General features: G+C 37.4%; 1 protein-coding gene across 8 annotated transcripts in view; it reads left to right on the top strand.

Moving 5' to 3' along the window:
* Positions 1 to 17,744, top strand: part of UTRN (utrophin) — a 504,882-nt gene that overhangs the window by 435,630 nt on the left and 51,508 nt on the right. For all 8 annotated transcript variants that reach the window (XM_032338010.1, XM_032338009.1, XM_032338007.1 and 5 more), the window contains 3 exons: positions 370 to 444; positions 7,390 to 7,591; positions 13,479 to 13,564. In XM_032338010.1, the coding sequence (XP_032193901.1) occupies positions 370 to 444; positions 7,390 to 7,591; positions 13,479 to 13,564 (363 nt within the window). The remainder of the gene's footprint in view (positions 1 to 369; positions 445 to 7,389; positions 7,592 to 13,478; positions 13,565 to 17,744) is intronic.

Genomic DNA, 17,744 nt, shown 5'->3' with positions numbered 1-17,744 from the left:
AAGATTCTCTGGGAGAGGAGAGTCCCTCCCAGCACGGAGAAGGAAGGGCCCTGTGCCTGCAAAGTGATGGATTTATTAAACCTTCAGAAGTTAACAGGCCATGTTTCTTTTTCCTCATTTCCCTGCTTTTCCTATTGGATAATGCCCTCTTGAAAGCTGTGAAACACCACTCTGGAATGTATTTCACTATGGTGCTAATGAACATTTCATTATTCTCTTAAATAAATGCTGTGGATTTTGAGAGAAGACTTTTTAGAAAGAACAGGCATAATGCTTTTCCATCATCTGAAGTAAACAAACATGTTCTTGCCATTCAGTAGAAGTTAAATAATAAGCATGCTTTTGAATGTGTTCCCTTTTTCATTTCAGCTGACCTGAATAATGTACGTTTCTCTGCCTACCGCACAGCCATCAAAATCCGAAGACTACAAAAAGCACTGTGTTGTGAGTTATTCTACCAAAGTTAATCACTCTGTTCTTTGGATTGCTTCATTTTTTTTTTTTCTTTTTTGAGGCAGAGGTAAATAAAGAGGGTGATGTGTTTGTAGCGTTAATCTCATTTTCAGTATATCTCACTCAAGGAATTGGCCATGTTTCTATAAATGCTCTATTATTTGCCCCATCAGTATGCATGCAATAGTAAAACAAATGAACATATGCCATTCTCAGTTGGAGAACAAAATTAGCCAAAATACAGGAGTAACATAAAAAGCTTTTTCAAAAATTATGCTGGCACCCAATTTAAAGGGATTAAATCAGGAAATCAAAGTAGTAGATCATTTTCTTCTTCGTACTTTGTATTCACTTAGAATTTTAGGATTCCAAACAGTTTGACTCAGTGCAATCATGTAATAAAGCAATACTAAAAAAATAATATTCCTGATTCAAATTTGAACTGCCATCTAGAAAATTAGATTAGATTATATTTATTTAAATATGTCTTGAGATGTTTGGTCTTTTTTTTTTTAGATTTTATTTATTTATTTGAGAGAGAAAGTGAGAGAGAGCATGAGAGGGGATAAGGTCAGAGGGAGAAGCAGACTCCCTAGGGGACTCGATCCCAGGACTTCAGGATCACGACCCGAGCCGAATGCAGTGGCTGAACCAACCCAGCCCCCCGGGTGCCTGAAATGTTTGGTCTTATCAACATGATTTTTCCTGTAGAGAGTTTGCTCAAAGTAATGTTCTGTGATAACCATTTTACCAAAGAGGTGTTCCTTCCCCGACACACATGCCCAAACAACCTAACTTGAAATAGAAGTGGGAATACTTGTAATAATAAAGCATAAATGGAATCTCTCTGAATTCTCTTTGTGGTCATAATTTTAATGATTGAATCTATTCAAAGAACACGTAGTCCTTGTCAGATCGTTAATATGGAAACTTACATCCGCCCACCTATTTTTATTGCCTGGTAATCTGAACAATTCCAAGTATTCTTGTTGCTACGTTTTGTTAACAACTATTATATATCTAGGCAGTTCAGTGAAGGTTTGAATATTACTCTTTGAAAAATGATATATTGGGACACCTGGGTGGCTCAGTTGGTTAAGTGGCTGCCTTCGGCTCAGGTCATGATCCCAGCGTCCTGGGATCGAGTCCCACATCGGGCTCCTTGCTCAGCAGGGAGCCTGCTTCTCCCTCTGCCTCTGCCTGCCTCTCTGTCTGCCTGTGCTCACTCGCTTGCTCTCCCTCTATGCCTGACAAATAAATAAATAAAATCTTTAAAAAAAAAAAAAAAAAAGAAAAATGATATATTAAGGTTAAAAATCTCTTAAAAGTCAGTAGAAATTTGAATTACATTTCGAGCTGGTTATGTTAGAAGAGAACTGTAGAACCATTCAGAAAAAAGCCCACAACCATGGAAAACTTTAAGATAAGAACAGTGGGTTAAGCCGCTGCCTTCCGCTCAGGTCATGATCTCAGGGTCCTGGGATCGAGTTCCGCATCAGCCTCTCTGCTCAGCAGGGAGCCTGCTTCTCTCTCTCTCTCTCTCTCTCTCTGCCTGCCTCTCGGTCTACTTGTGATCTCTGTCTGTCAAATAATTAAAATCTTTAAAAACAAACAAACAAACAAAAAGATAAGAAGAACTTAAGCTAGGTGTGGAAGAGACGTCCTCAGGGCTAAAAAAAACACCTGAAGATTTACAGATGAAAGAAAAAAAATAAAATGCTTTTGATGCCATAATCCACAGAGCGCCCTGGTGCAGAATTACCAGTACAGACCAGTAAAGCCAACACAGCCTGGCCAATGATGTGTACGTTGAGCCGGAAGGGAATGGGAAGTGAATGAGGAGCACACAAAAGGGATGTTCAGCAGCTCAGTGAGTCGGGGGTGACAGCAGTTTTGAAAGAGGCTCAGCTGTGTGTCCTGTATCCAGCTGACGGATCTGGAAGGTCTTCTCAGGCTTGATGAGCTATAAAATGAGGACAAATGATTCAGCCACAAAATCGCCATGGACCAAAGACTGCTTTTTCGTTACAATGAACGTGGTCCGAGTTTTCAGTAGTACTTGTGGTTGGATAAACATATGAACACATTTGGTGTTTTCCTCTGCTGGTCCTTCAGAATTCTCAAGAAAAACCTCCCTCCTTCAGCTCATTCCTTCAAACCCTAGAGGAGCAGAGGAGGAATGCCTCCCCCTTCCAAGCTACATGACATGTGGAAATGCATACTAAGAAAAGCCCTGGGTTGCTTTGGATTGTAAATGTTTGGAGCCACCTGGCTTCACTTTCCCCACTGCCCCTGCCCCTCCTGCTCATCAGCCCAGGCCTCTGCACCACTTGTCAACTCACCTGTTCATGATTAAGCTGTTCCTCCTCCTCCCGTCTTTTCTGTTGACTTGAAATGCCCTGACCCGTCCTCTGCAAAGGTCTATAACCCTTTCTTCCTCCCAGACACTGTTAAAAATTTACTTCTTTTGGAAACATTTACAAGCTAAAACCACCTGCCTCCAATTTTTCCAGAACTTTATTGCTGCCTGTAACGACCGTTTCTCACCTACGCACCATATGCTTGCCTTTGTATGATAGATAATGTCAGCAGCTCCCTCCTCCACTGCGAACGGCTCAGGTCAGGGGTCGTCTCATTGTGTGTAACCCCCCACCCCAGCATAAGGTCTTAATGCAGAGGGTGTGCTGTCACTGCTTTGTGCCTGTTCATTGATTTATTTGGCTCCATGATTGTGTAGGAGATAAGACCATGTAAAGAGACTTGGTTCCCACACTCAGAGGAACCTACATTCAGAGATAGCATTACACACGGACACATGCTTTCAGTAGATTCCTTTTGTCCTCTGAATGGAATGGTCTTTGCCATGAAGAACAAAGCAAGCTTCCTTGAGTAGGAAGCACTTAAGCCAGGCGTTAAAAGTCACACGGGATTTAGGCACATGACTATTAACCAGGGGTGAGGAGAAAGGGACTTCTGTACAGAAGCATCAAAGGTGTGGATGGAATTCAGGGAACGTAATGGAGTCTGAATGGAGTAGGTTATGAGCTATTTGTCCGGTATTCAGAAATGTCCTTAAAATCAATTTAGATCCACTTGGAAGGTCATTTTTTTTCCATGAAACCTTTTCTCATTCTTTTCATGTTGTTGTTGCTCCTCAGGCTCTCAAAATGTTGCATTTAAGTTTGTGTTTGTTTTTTATGGAGTGGGGTGCTGCAACACCACTTTCTGATTTGTGGGAGATAGTCCCCAATGCAGAGGCATGCTTCAAAGATTTTATTTATTTATTTAACAGGCATAGATCAGAAGCAGGGAGAGAGGCAGGCAGAGTGGAGGAAGCAGGCTCCCTGCTGAGCAGAGAGCCTGATGCGGGGCTCAATGCCAGGACCCTGGGATCATGACGTGAGCCGAAGGCAGAGGCTTTAACCCACTGAGCCACGAGGTGCCCCCAAATGTATTTAGACAATCTCTAAGGCAGAAGGAAGGACTCAGTGAATAGGGACAAGTACATGGTTCAGGTAAAAGAACATGAGGGCTAAGCTGAGAGGTGGTGGTCACAGGGGAGAAGAGGGTATGGATTTGTAAGGAGGAGGAAGAACTGATGACTGGGGGTGGGAGGGGGTTGCTAGTGGACAACTGGCAGAGGGTTAAAGAAGGACAGTGTTAGCACATTTCAGGATTTGCAGACTCCTGGCCCATAGAAAGTGATAAGACCATTGCTAGATTGCAACATAATAAGACCTTTATTTGGAATATATTAAGGTGAAGGTCCCTGAAACGGAGTAGGCGAGTTCTGTTTGGGAACAGAACAGCAGGGATGTGGGTCAGGCTTCAGGCAGAAGATGTGCACGAGAAAACAGAATTGGGAGCCATCCAGAGAGAAGGGAGGCCTGAAGTATTGACAGTGGGAGGATCAGGTTTACAGAGGGAAGGGGCATAGATGCAAGACCTTGAGCTTATTTCTGAGGTGTCTGGGGAAGAGGAGATAGGAGAGGTGCTCAGAAGGAATGGTCAAACAGTTCAAGAACCTAGGAGTTACAGAAGCCCAAGGTCAGGTGCCAAAATGTGGTTTTGCAGAACGGGAGAATAATGAACCACTTCCGTTCGATCCCCTGTGCCTCATATGTGGGATTAAAGAAAAAGCCTGAACGTTGGTTAGAAAATGATTCTGCTGTTTGTTTCATTTGCCACATGACTGAGCTGTCATTTGTCTCCCTTTGAAAAGAGAAAATCATAATTTTCTGTGATTTAAATGTAGTCAGTTTTTTAAAGGAACCTAAACGTGACACTTTGCAGGAAAGGCGAAGTGTCAAAGTAAATCACTAAAAATTAAAGACATGAGTGTCTGTGGGATGTGACAAATTACTGTCACAGCCACAGAGTGTATCACAGAGGAGGCTGTTCTAGAAGAAATGCAAGGGCAGCGTGATCCAGGAAATGGTCTTTTTGGAATTTGGTCTGTTGTCACTTTCTGCCATATGTGAATACAATAGCAGTGCTGAGTTGCTGGCATAATTAGTGTTGGAATTCAGAAAACTTAGAGCATTTTGGCAGTATTTGAATATGTTTCTTTGTGTCTGTGTGGAATTATAGTTCTGTTGCCACCATCATGAAGCACTTTTCTTTGTCAGGCATAGTGAGGGATGAGTTTGAATTTTCCTCCTGTCCTCTGGAAGTTTGTAATTGAAAACAGCGTACAGTGCCAAGAAGTAGGGTACAAATGATATTGAAGATTCCAGATGGTTCTTAATTTTTTTTTTCTGATACAGTCTCTCACTCCTGTGAAGCTTACATGAGTTATTTTTGCAATTAGCTCAAATTTTACCAATGATGACTTTGACATCAGAAGGAAAGGGATTGACCTGTTATCCAGACTTGTGTTTTCTATTTGTCTCTTTCTCTTTTTTAAATAAAGTCTTCTGTGTTGAGTTGTCCTGGAAATAATTTTATTCTGTATAATTTTAAATCAGTTCTTTCTCATTGTAGGTAACTTGAAAAAAAAAATAAATCATTCTATGGTATTTAAGCAGCAAGAGTGGACACATTTCATGAATGTCTTTAAAAAATTCAAAACTAGTGCTTATTCAGTGGTTAAAAATAGGTAAATACAAAGGAAGCTATTCATTCATTTTATTTAACTGTCAAAATATGTCATTATATTTTTTGAGGAGACAGTTTTACATGAGACAAGGAGGAAATAGTTGGTTATATTAAAATAAAAAGTTCCCCTGAGTTTATTTCTTTTAATGTTAAAAAGTTAAATATGGTGGGGCATCTGGGTGGCTCAGTCGGTTGAGTGTCTAACTCTTGATTTTGGCTCAGGTCATGATCTCAGGGTTCTGGGATCCAGCCCCAAGTGTGTGATCAGTGGGGGGTCTGCTTGAGGATTCTCTCTCTTCCTCTCCCCTGCTTGTGCTCTCCCTCTCTCTCTCTAAAATAAAAAATAAACACATCTCTTTTTTTAAAGTTAAATAGGGAGATAGGGAAATCATTTTATGAAGCAGGAATTTCAATGAGCAGACCTTAAATTCGTACAGGTTCTATAATTTTCCAAACCCCTGTCTTTTAGATAAGGGTTTATAAGAGTCATTTCTATACTCAATAAATGTATAGACACAAGGTAATTTGATAATCTACTGGTGCCCTGATTTCAATTAGCTAATGAATGACTCAAAATTGATTAAAAAGAAAGATTATGTGAGGGGTTTGTTGTTGTTGTTGTTGTTTTGTCTCAACTCTTCCTCCTGGCCCTTGAGGAGCTCCCCTAGTGCAACACATGCCTGTCCCTGAGAGCCAAGTGTCTGCCTCACCGTAACCAGTGCCACCCCTGTGCAAGCCACGGACCATCCTTACTGCCTTTGTCATTTCTGAGAACCCTGTAGACTTCTTGAATTTTTGTCTTTTTCCAAGTTCCCAGCAGTTCTATCTTCCTGGAATTTTTTTCCTAGCTTTACATGGTCTCTTGTGTCTTCTAGTCTTTAAGGCCCATTTCAAATCCCACCTGCCCAGGAAACCCTTTCTAGACTCCTTCGACTCCCCTATGGTTATAGCTCTTTCAGAAATCTATTTATTCTTATTGCATTTTCACTCCTTTTAGTAAAGTTATCAGTATGCTCACCCTCTTCCTCTGACTGGTTGTCTTTGAGAGCAGGGGTCCCAACATATCCTTCTGTGCCCACCCTGCTCTAACATCTAGCATAGGCCAGTCGCACTGTAGACGTTCTGACTATGAAGCATAAAAGTGGGAGCAGATACATGAAGGCCCGTGCATGTACTGTGGATCTCTGCAAATCCCACGTAGCTAAAATGGCCTCTGTGCCAAAGCATCATGGGAAGCAAACCACATTAGGGCCAGATTGGGAGGGCATTCTAGATCAGGTTTGTTCAGCAGGCAGTAGAGAACTACTTTTTCTTCGACAGAACCCATTTTTTCAACTGCACATTTTCAGTGAATTTTGTATGTCCTGATGTACATGTTGAGAAACAGAATGATTGGTTTGGCTGAGGTGTAAAGGGAGGAGGAGGTGAGCAGGCTGTTCTCAGGAGTTAGAAGAGCGGTGCTGTATTTTAGATGTTCTACTATGTGGACTAGATTTATTTATGCCTTCCTATATTTAAAAGCAGAAAGAGCCTGAAGAGAGGAAAGCTTGAAAAGGAAAGTAGGAAGAACTGATAGTCCAAAGAGCAAAAAAATGGGATCAGATTGTAAAGTAACAGAGTTTAGATTCAAAAACACAAAAATAAAGAGATTATGGATAAGCGTTTAGACATGTAAGAATGGAAATGCTATTTATTTCTTTAAACATTGAAATTGGCTGGAAAGGATAGATTCTTAAGCTGGAGAATCAAGCCAAATAGTTTTAAGATGAGAAATGTTTTTGTTTCAGCGTCATTATGTAACCTAATGACTGTGTGTTTTCCTTTCTCTCACCTGATTAGTGGATCTCTTAGAACTGAACACAACAAATGAAGTTTTCAAGCAGCATAAACTGAACCAAAATGATCAGCTGCTTAGTGTTCCAGATGTCATCAACTGTCTGACGACAACCTACGACGGCCTTGAACAAATGCACAAGGATCTAGTCAACGTTCCGCTCTGTGTGGATATGTGTCTCAACTGGTTGCTCAATGTATATGACACGTAAGTTTGCCTTGTTTCTCCTTAAAATATAGTCATTGAATGAAATGTACTGGTAAGGCCAAATGTCTAAATTTTGAAATGAGTTTTTTAAGAAGTACTTTCAAAGTACTTTATCTCATAGACAAATAGCTCATAACCTACTCCATTCAGACTTCCTTACATTCCCTGAATTCCGTCCACACTTTTGCTGCTTATATACAGAAGTCCCTTTCTCCTCACCCCTGGTTAATTGCTGAAAGGAAGGACTGTCCAAAATTTGAACTCTCTACCAACAATATAACAAAAAGGAATAGCTTCCTATTATTTCAAGATAATGCTTCAGTTTATAAATGCTGTCAGATTTATAGTGTCACATTGGCTAGGGGAAGCCCAATATAAAGAAGTCCTATTTCCTCCTCTCTTCTTTTGAAAGACAAAGTTTTATTTTTGTTGTTAGGAGTTACAGTCATTGACTGGCTCGTAATAATCCACACTGCAATTTTTGTATGACAACTTAAGAGCAATTTGAAAGGCAATTAAAGGGATTTAATTTGTCTTTCGGTATTAGCTTTATTTATTATAATGGTAGTATTGTGTATATGTGGTGTTTTAAATAATTTATGCTATAGGACACTGTACTATCTGTAATTTAATTAGATGCACACTGTCACGTGAAGAGCTCTCTCAACTTCCAGCATAACTCATTCGCCATTAATTTGGCTGTTTTGAATATGACAATGCATTTGTGAAATAATCAATTCTAGAAAGACCTGCTGTGGGCTGACATTTCCAAAACATTAGGAATTATTCATTCTTCTGGTAGGGGGTTAAAGTATGCAAAGATGAAATAAGAAAATGAGAACTGTTGATTTTTCTCTCAGAACCTTAAAGTTATTTTCCGTTAATTAGCTGCATGAAAATTTGTATTTGTCATTGCTTTATTTGATTTAGAGAGGAAGAAGACAGATGATAGTTTATTAATGTACATGTGTTTAGCAGTGGATTGATTTCGCATAAGACATAAATGGTGACAACAATAGCTTTAGGAGTGCTTTAATTAAAATTTTGTTTCTTTTGATTAGAAAAATTTGTTTTCTTTCAATAGTCACAAATATCACAACAAAACTTTTCTTTTAAATAATTAAATAGCCATTATATGCTTGAGGACTCTTAAGAAACTCACTAAAAAACAAGTGGCACGGACATCAGTAATAATAATGAATGTGGGATTTACAATATCCCTCTGTAGCATCTTTTAATAAATTTCATTTTGTTCTTTTTTATCCTTCTAGGGTAAAATATGACTGTTAGCATTAATTCACTATTTAGTTGATCTTCAATTTTTTAAACCCCCAAAAGAGACATTTTCCATGTAGTAAATTCACCAAAATATCTGGTCAGTTGTGTATTTTAACTACAAAGCCTATAACTTAATTTGAGAACCCAAAAAGAATGCCGAATTCCTAGAATACTTAGCTGAGAACTTTGATAAGCACCACAGGAGTATGGTAGAGACACATATTTTGAGTAATAATTTCAGGAAGAACTGGAGAGGGGTTAAATCAGCCTCCTCTCATTCTAATACACTACATTAGTTTGCTAGGGCTGCCATAACAGAGTACCACAATCTAGGTAGTTTAAAAAACAGAAATTTATTTTCTTACAGTTCTGGACACTAGAAGTCTCAGATCAACATGTCGGCAGGGTTGGTTTCTTCTGAGGCCTCTCTCCTTGGCTTATAGGTGGCTGTCTTCTCCCTGTGTCTTCACATGGTCTTTCTTCTGTGTGTTTGTGTCCTAATCTTATAAAAACATCAGTCCTTTTGGATTGGTGCCCACCCTATGGCCTCGTTTTATGTTAATTACCTCTCTAAAGACCCAATCTTCAAACACAGTCACATTCTGAAGTACTAAGTGGTTAAAACTTCAACACATGAATTTTAGGAAGATCTAACTCATAACATGTAACACCTACATCTGCTGTTTTCACTGGACAGCCGAAGGGAATAGTGCCACTTCGTTGTGAAGGAAGCAGAATGTGAAATGTTGTGATTCATATTCTAGGGAATCAAATGTTGGCATATTTCCACTTTCCATCATCAAATGTGAACACATGGGAAATGCTACACTAAGGTACTGTTTCTTATTTAGAAAAAGAGTTTCTTGAAATTTTCCATTTTAAAGGAATAAAAGCTTTCAGGATTTATTTCCCTTCCATGCCAAAGAAATACAGTGAAGACCATGCTGGGTCAGAATGGTGTAAACCTTCAGTCTAGTTTTCTGTCTTAGAGAGGAATTTCATGAATTAATCTCAAAAAACACAGTTAATCATACAATGGCAGTCTCAGATGGCCAGAGTTCATTGCCCAAATTTCTCTAACAACTATAATTCATCCACTAATGTAAACAAGAGTTATTAACTCTTTTTAAGTTTTTAGTTTTCTTTAAGAATCTGATGGAACTATAAGCTACATGATCCAATGCGCTAGAACATATTACTTATGACCCTAAGAAGTCTCTGAACCTTGGAAATGAGAACCATGATCTGACCTTTCCATTCATTCAGCTATTTTGATATTTTCTCATTAACCATATATTTCTGACTGCCTTACTTTATATAATGATACAGCCAAAGTGGGTATTTTCAGCTCTTGAAGTATATTCAAGCAGCTCTTGAATTAATGAGTGATTCATACATGTGAGATCATAGAATTCTAGAAGGAAAAGGACTTTGAGGACCTTCCACTGTCCATTCTTCCCTCTTTATTTTACTCTTTGTTTTACTGATCAATTAATTGACCCAGGGAGATAAAAGAATTTATCCATAGCCACCTATTGCATATTAGTGGTAGATAGGGAATTAATACCCAGGTTTTTTGATAATCACTTGTTTATTTCTACCATATTGCCATATCTAAGAAAAAGAGTACTTTATGTTATATTAAATTTACTATTTATTTTCAAGTTTTAACATGTATCCAGTTCTTAATATTTGGGGATTTTGCAAAAAAAAAAAAAATCCATTTTTTTCTGTTATGAATGATGAGAATCCAAATTTTTGGTTCTGGTTGCTTTGTACCTTGGCAGCCGCTCAACTTTTGGCATCTCAATTTCTCATCTGAAAAATTGAGATAAAAATATCTGCTCTGCTTACCATACATAAGATATTTGTGAAGGGCAAATGAGCTAATATATGTAGAAAGAACTTTCTAAACTGTAAAGATAAAATTTATTCCATTTATGAGTTCACAGCCTCACTCAGTCTTCATCTTTCCAGGTTAAAAAGTCTTAACTTCACGATCTTCCTTCTAAATTTAATAGAAATCAAAAATGTTTAAATCATGATTTAAAGCAATAGTCTGGGACACTTGATTTAAATATTTTTGTCCCTCCAGAAAATATTAACCTCATTTGCTGCAGTGTTAAGTCATTTTTCCACTGTGCCAAGATGGATATAATTTTATAAGATACATATCTTTCCAGTTAAACTAATTTCAGGAGTTACTTATGAAGACTACCAGGGAACCAAATACTTAAATATTGGGTTATATCGCTCACTAATAAATTTCTTTACCTCCTTCTTCTTTTTCAAATCCAGATATCTTATTTAACATTAAAGTCCTATCATCCGGTCCCAGATGATATAACTTGGACAACTTTATCAACTGTTTAGCCTTGATGCAAGCCTTTCCTGCACCTGAATGCATTGTGTCTCTGATGTTCCCACTCCTGCTTCTGTCCCCCTGCCTCGGCTTTTCCTGTGATAATCTACATTCTCCTAGGGACAGTCCAGCCATGTCATACCTTCAGTGTCTGATTTGAGTCTTATCTTCTCTATCAAATGTTATGAGACTAATAACTACTCAGACTAATTGTCAGTCAGAAATAACAAGTCAGCCACAACTTTTTTGTACTTATTTCCATGCACAAAGGATGCTTTCCTATTTTCTTGTGTATTTCCCACTGTTTTCTTGTCTCTCTTCTCTAGCTGTATGTGACCTATCATGGGTGGGAATTATGTCTTAAACTTTTCTGCTGGGCCTCATGGTACACAGAACACTGAGATCACAGGAAATCTTCATAACTATTAAATGATGTGTTGAATGGATGACTGACATTTTCAGTAGCCTTCCTGATGACGTTCCTTTCTTGTGTCATCACTGTAGTCTGGAGGTCATCCTCTAATACATAGCATTTTGATCTTTATTCTCTTAAGGGATTCCTTTGTCCTTGGCCACATTCATGTACTGGTGTACTCACCAACCTTTTTCCTCTGCAGATCTATTGTCTGATTATCCAGAGAATAAAATTTCCAAATTTTTGGAGGGAAGAAAACAGATGTAGTATATTTTGAAGTGTTAATTAGGAAACACCTAAAAAAAAATGTGAACTGGAAACACAGTTTATAATATGGCTCTGTTTAAGGTTAATTTGGAAGTATTTCTATAATGGCAAGAAACTGGAATGAGTATGTTAACTTGGATTTCTGCTTATAATGGCTATATCTGTTTGAAAATTTAAGTATTAGTTATTTCATAGGTCACTTCTGAATGCTGTACACATGCCTATGAAGGGTTTAGTAAGTTTATTGGATATGATTTAATATAGGTTATAATAAACTGTAGACTATTGAGGAACTGTTTTGAAAATATATTTCACTGATGTCTCAGCATGTTTTTCTTTTTTACTTATACTTTACATGTCATGGTTTATACACAGAAACTTACGCGAGTATTTATAATTTGAGAATAGACGGTATCAATTAGTATTCATAGTAGGAATATCAGTAAGAACAAGATTTAAACACAGTTTGACAATAAGACCACCTAAAATTAAAATTAAATGATATAAATATTTATCTGTTTTTTAGATAGCATGAATTACTAAATTGTATATAATGATAAAGTTACATAGACATTTAGTTAATAGGTATTGAGTATACTGTACTTGTGTATTAAAAACATAGCTTGAGAAAAATTAATGTTAAAAACCTAAACTGAAAGCAAATCCTGAATATGAAATAATAAAGATGATAAAGACTTTTTTTCTGGATTGTGTGTTATTCCATAGCAAGGATCATGTTACCCATTTTTGTCATTTCTGCATTTCCCATTCTTCAGCCCCAGGCTCTGTTATATTGGTATATTTGGTAGGCAACTCAGAAACTCTTTGATAAATGATAAGAATAAGGACAACTCTATGCTTTTAAAGTTAAACATTTTCTTCTAGTCAACTTACGGTTTCTCATTGGCATAGTACAAAGCTATTTCCTAGTGTTGATTAATTAATACATTTTGTATTTAATTATAATTTGAGACTTCTCCAAATAGGGATGTCATACCTGTCTTTTTAGGATCACCGACCATTATAATTACAGTAGTAATTTTAAAAAACTGAATTGACAGAGACTAAAATCAATGAAGACAACAAGTTTTTAAATATCTAGCAAGTTATTAGCCCTTGGTATACTTGATTTTCTAGTTTTTGTACATTTGATTTTATTATACATTTCTTGCTCTATTAAGCAATGTACATGTTATATATTAGCTATACATTTTAAATCTTGCATTTGTAATCATTAACAGATTTTAATTCATACTGTTTCTAAAAATATCTTTTTAGCTTTGTAATTATCATTTTACTTTCACTTTTACTTGTTCTTCCTAGTTCCTGTGCTCCATGTAAGTGACTTTGGGCTATATACTCTGGGTCAAGCATGCTGTTAAACCATGTCATGAAATTATGGTATGAGTTTAAAATTAATTTTTAAAAGGGAATAGAAAAGTTGCCTCTTTAAGATGCAATCATTTTCTAATAGTTTACCTGAAGAAAATAGGTATTCAGAGATCATTAGTGTCCTGTATACAGCTTTAAATGCATCTAACACATTGGGATTCTTATAATTACAGGGGTCGAACTGGAAAAATAAGAGTGCAGAGTCTGAAGATTGGATTGATGTCTCTCTCCAAAGGTCTCTTAGAAGAAAAATACAGATGTATGTAAGACCTTTCCTGTACAGTAGTGTTTTTTAGTAATAATAATAATAACAATTGATTGGAGGCTTCTTTTATATGATTTGCTTGTAATAACAGTTTCCATTCTTTTTGACCCTTACTACACATGTCTCAGGCTAGACAAAGGGTGTCAGTGAGAAGTGACACGGATTTGTGTGAAATGAGGTAGGGTGCTTGTTGGAGTGAAAACCAACTGCACTTGTATCTCATTTGAGTCTTAGAAGAATCACCTCAGAACGTAGGCATCGTGACTTCTGTTTTCCAGCTGAAAAAAATGAATTCTGAGATGGATTAAAAATCTAGTCAGTGGCTGCAGACAAAATAAATTATGAGGGTAGACTTAGATCATAGATTGTTCTGAATGTAAAGCCAAAGTTTCTATCTCTCTGTACTTCCAGTGCTTGAAAAAAAAAATTAAGATGGACTAGAACCTTCGTACTACTCTTTATGCTAGAACCTTGTGTACTTTTTTTTTAAAGATTTTATTTATTTATTTGATAGACAGGGATCACAAGCAGGCAGGGAAGCAGACAGAGAGGAGGAAGCAGGGTCCCCGCTGAGCGAAGAGCCCGATGTGGGGCTCGATCCCAGGACCCTGGGATCATGACCTGAGCTGAAGGCAGAGGCTTTAACCCACTGAGCCACCCAGGAGCCACTACCTTGTATACTTCTAAATACCAAAACGAAAACAAAAACAACCCCCCCCCCCCCAAAAAAAAAAAAACTAGATGGGGCTAGAACTCTGACAGACATTGGCAAATAATTATATTTTATCAAGTGAGAAAATTTAAAAATTTGTTTTTATTCACCAAATAAATCTGTGGTATCCTTTTAGCTGTCAGTTAATGAGGAGCAGGCGTGTTGGCATTTTGAAAGGGATGGGCTCTGGAGCCAAGGTTACCTGTCTTCAAGTCTCAGCTTTGCTACTTAGTGGCTGAGGGACTGACTTTGTGCTGGTTACCTGATCCCATGGAAGACTGCCAGCTAAGAGGTGATATGACTCCCATTTCACATTTCAGAAAGCTGAAATGGAATGGATTTCCTTCAACTGAAGAATGACACTAACAGTCCTTGCTTTGAAAACAAATAGAGATAATACGGGAAAAGTACCTAGAAATCACAGCTCTTCAACCAATGGTAACACTCGCTGGTGTGGCTCCAAACTCTTAACTATTGGAAAGTTTTTCTGATTTAATTTTGTCCATAAAGTGTGGGTGACTTGATCTGCCATGCATATCCCTGATGATTCTTCACTGAATCTATTCATACATTCTGGAGGGATATTTCATGGAAGGTGAGGTAACCCAAAATAAGATGATGTTTGATCACGGGTCCTATAAACTAGGTTAAGTTTAGCATCTTCCGTGAACATATACATGTTTTTTCAAAACCTTTTGTTTTCTGGGATGTCTGTGAGGTGATTTGCCTGTAAATTTCAGGTCTAGATTGTGATGGCTTGTTTTTCTTAAATGGTTTGACAAGGATGTCAGTAAAAAGAGATGTGGGATTTGTGTGAAAAAAAAGCTGATTGTGGTAAGATCAGGAGGTGAGGTACCTTGATGGAGTCAGAACCTAGTAAATCATGGAGGGGGAAAAAAAAAAAAAAAAAAAGCTTTGCAGAAGGCTTTTGTTAGGTGGTCCTTTATTTATCCAAAACTTTAATCATCTTCAGCATTGTAATTGTTGAAAGATAATCCTTTCCAAAGCTAAAAAGCTTGTTTTTTTTTATAATGTGTGGGGGAGGAAAATGTTAATGAAAACATCACTGTAGCACTATAAGAAAAGGACCTTTTAAAAAATTATTTATAGTTTGGGGTTTTTGTGTGCTCCTAGAAGAATTAAGGGTTCCTTAAAAGTAACAGTTATTTCATGGTGCTCATCGTACTCTGAAACAAATGTGAATTCAATCTCAAGGTTTATCATGAATCTTAAAATGTAAGCATGATCTGCTTTCCTAGATCAATGATTCCTCCTCCCTTTCTTTACAAGCTGATTATCAGAGAGTAACCTGAGACCAAAAGAGTTACAACACAGTGACTGTACATATAGAGCAAAAACCAGATTCTACACAATACAGTATATAAAGATTTCTTTTATCTGTACACATACCTTCAAACGTATTTCCGAAATGTATAATCTTTCAGATGAGTAACATTATTTCAGCGTTCTGATACACACCCATCATACAGTGGAAATTCTTTCTACAAATGTCATCAAATTTAGTCCTCTGTATTGTTTCACATTAAACTTTCAGGTTTAGAAAGTAATGGCAAAGAAAGTAGAGGCCCTGCAATAAAAATTTCTGATATTTACCTTAATCCATGAAGTATGCCATTTTAGTACTTAGTTAAATAAGACATCTCTTGGGTTAAAATCTTTAAATCTTTCCTGCAAATGTTGCGACTCTGGAAATGTTCTGGGGTTTGGATTTATTTCTTATTGTGAGGTCCTTAGCAACTCTGATTTTAGTTTTGATTTCCCCAGTGATATCAGAACACTTCCTCATTATTTTTTCCTTTGTTAGATTAATACTGAAGACAATTTGCTCTCCAAACTCAGTGTCAGAAGTGGCATTCTGGGTCAGCTGGTACCATCTGCACATTGATTTTGCAATGGCTAATGTCCGTGTCTTCACCCTGGGGACATCTCTCTCACTCTTCGTGCCTTCTTGAGAATATCCCTCGATTAGGTTCTAACAACCCCTGGACCTTCTTGCCTATAGCCGAGTGGCTTTCTTCCTCATTGACAAAGATCCTTCAGAATGGCCGTTTGCCTTTCTTCTGTGCCGATTTGTTAGAACCTGAGTTTTATATTGTGACCTGTCCCTACCTCCCGATAGACCTTTTTGTTTCTGACTATTATATGAAAATATGAACTTCTATCAGAATCCGGAAGTATGTCAAAGTGTTAAGGAATGTTTTCTTTTGTGTTTTGCGTGTAGTTTTACCTTAACTGTGGATTAGTAGTATAGTTGGCTTCCTCAAAAGAGGAAAGTTTGGCATGATTGATGTCACTGAAATGTGTACTTTTCTATGTAAAGCATTATTACCTAGGAGATCACTTCCTAGGAATGGGTTTAGAATGAGCATCCTAAGAGTCCTGGATAAATATTCTGTGGCTTCGATAGTGTTATTTTTAACAAAGGGAAGAGGGGTAGGGACATGAGCAAAATGAGTGAAGGGGAGAGGGGAGATGCAGGTTTCTGGTTATGGAATGAGTAAATCAGTAATACAAGGTTCAGCAGAGCTTATGTAGTCAGTCGTATTGTAACAGCATTGTATGGTGACAGATGGTTAACTATACTTGTGGTAAGCATAGCACAATGTATAGAAATGTTGAATCACTATGCCGTACACCTGCAACTAATGTAACATTGTATCAACTGTACTCACATTTTTTAAAAGGGAAGAAAAAAAGAAAAAGAAACAAATGGAACTCTAACCAAATCCAAGTGAACAAATGATCGTGAAAATTAAATTTATCTAACTTGGATTTGCTTCTTCTATGTATGCTTATAGTTAAAGTTACATTTTGTTATAATTACTATGTCACTATCACTGAGCTTGGTTCAGTTGTTTGAAAATTCACTCTTGGCACTATTAGATGTAGCATTATTTTCCTTAAAAAGAAACCAAAATGAGGGGTGCCTAGGTGGCTCAGTGGGTTAAGCCTCTGCCTTTGGCTTGGGTTGTGATCCCGGGGTCCTGGGATCGAGCACCACATTGGGCTCTCTGCTCAGCGGGGAGCCTGCTTCCCTCTCTCTGCCTGCATCTCTGCCTGCTTGTGATCTCTCTCTGTCAAATAAATAAATAAAATCTTGAAAAAAAAACCCCAAATTATAAACTTTGATCTGATATCCATTTACCATTGTTTGAAAATGGTTTTCAAGATCAAATAAATATTTACTCCCCTTTGTTCTGTTCTTATAAAACTTCACATGAAAAGCATTGAAAATTTGTGTGATTTTTAAAATTTATTAGAACTTGGAAATTCCTTTCCAAAAAGTATTCATTTCTATAAGAAACTGGATCATTTTGACATGAAATTTCTCCCTAGATAACTAATGTGATTCATGTCCCAATGATTTTTTTTTTTTTTTTTTTGGTCTACATCATTCAACTGGCAAAGCCAAGGGTATGGTTTACATAAAAGCATAGTCTC

The sequence above is a fragment of the Mustela erminea genome, chromosome 4, assembly GCF_009829155.1.
Source record: "Mustela erminea isolate mMusErm1 chromosome 4, mMusErm1.Pri, whole genome shotgun sequence".
In the NCBI taxonomy this organism is placed as follows: domain Eukaryota; kingdom Metazoa; phylum Chordata; class Mammalia; order Carnivora; family Mustelidae; genus Mustela; species Mustela erminea.
This window is presented reverse-complemented; position numbering and strand designations above follow the sequence as displayed.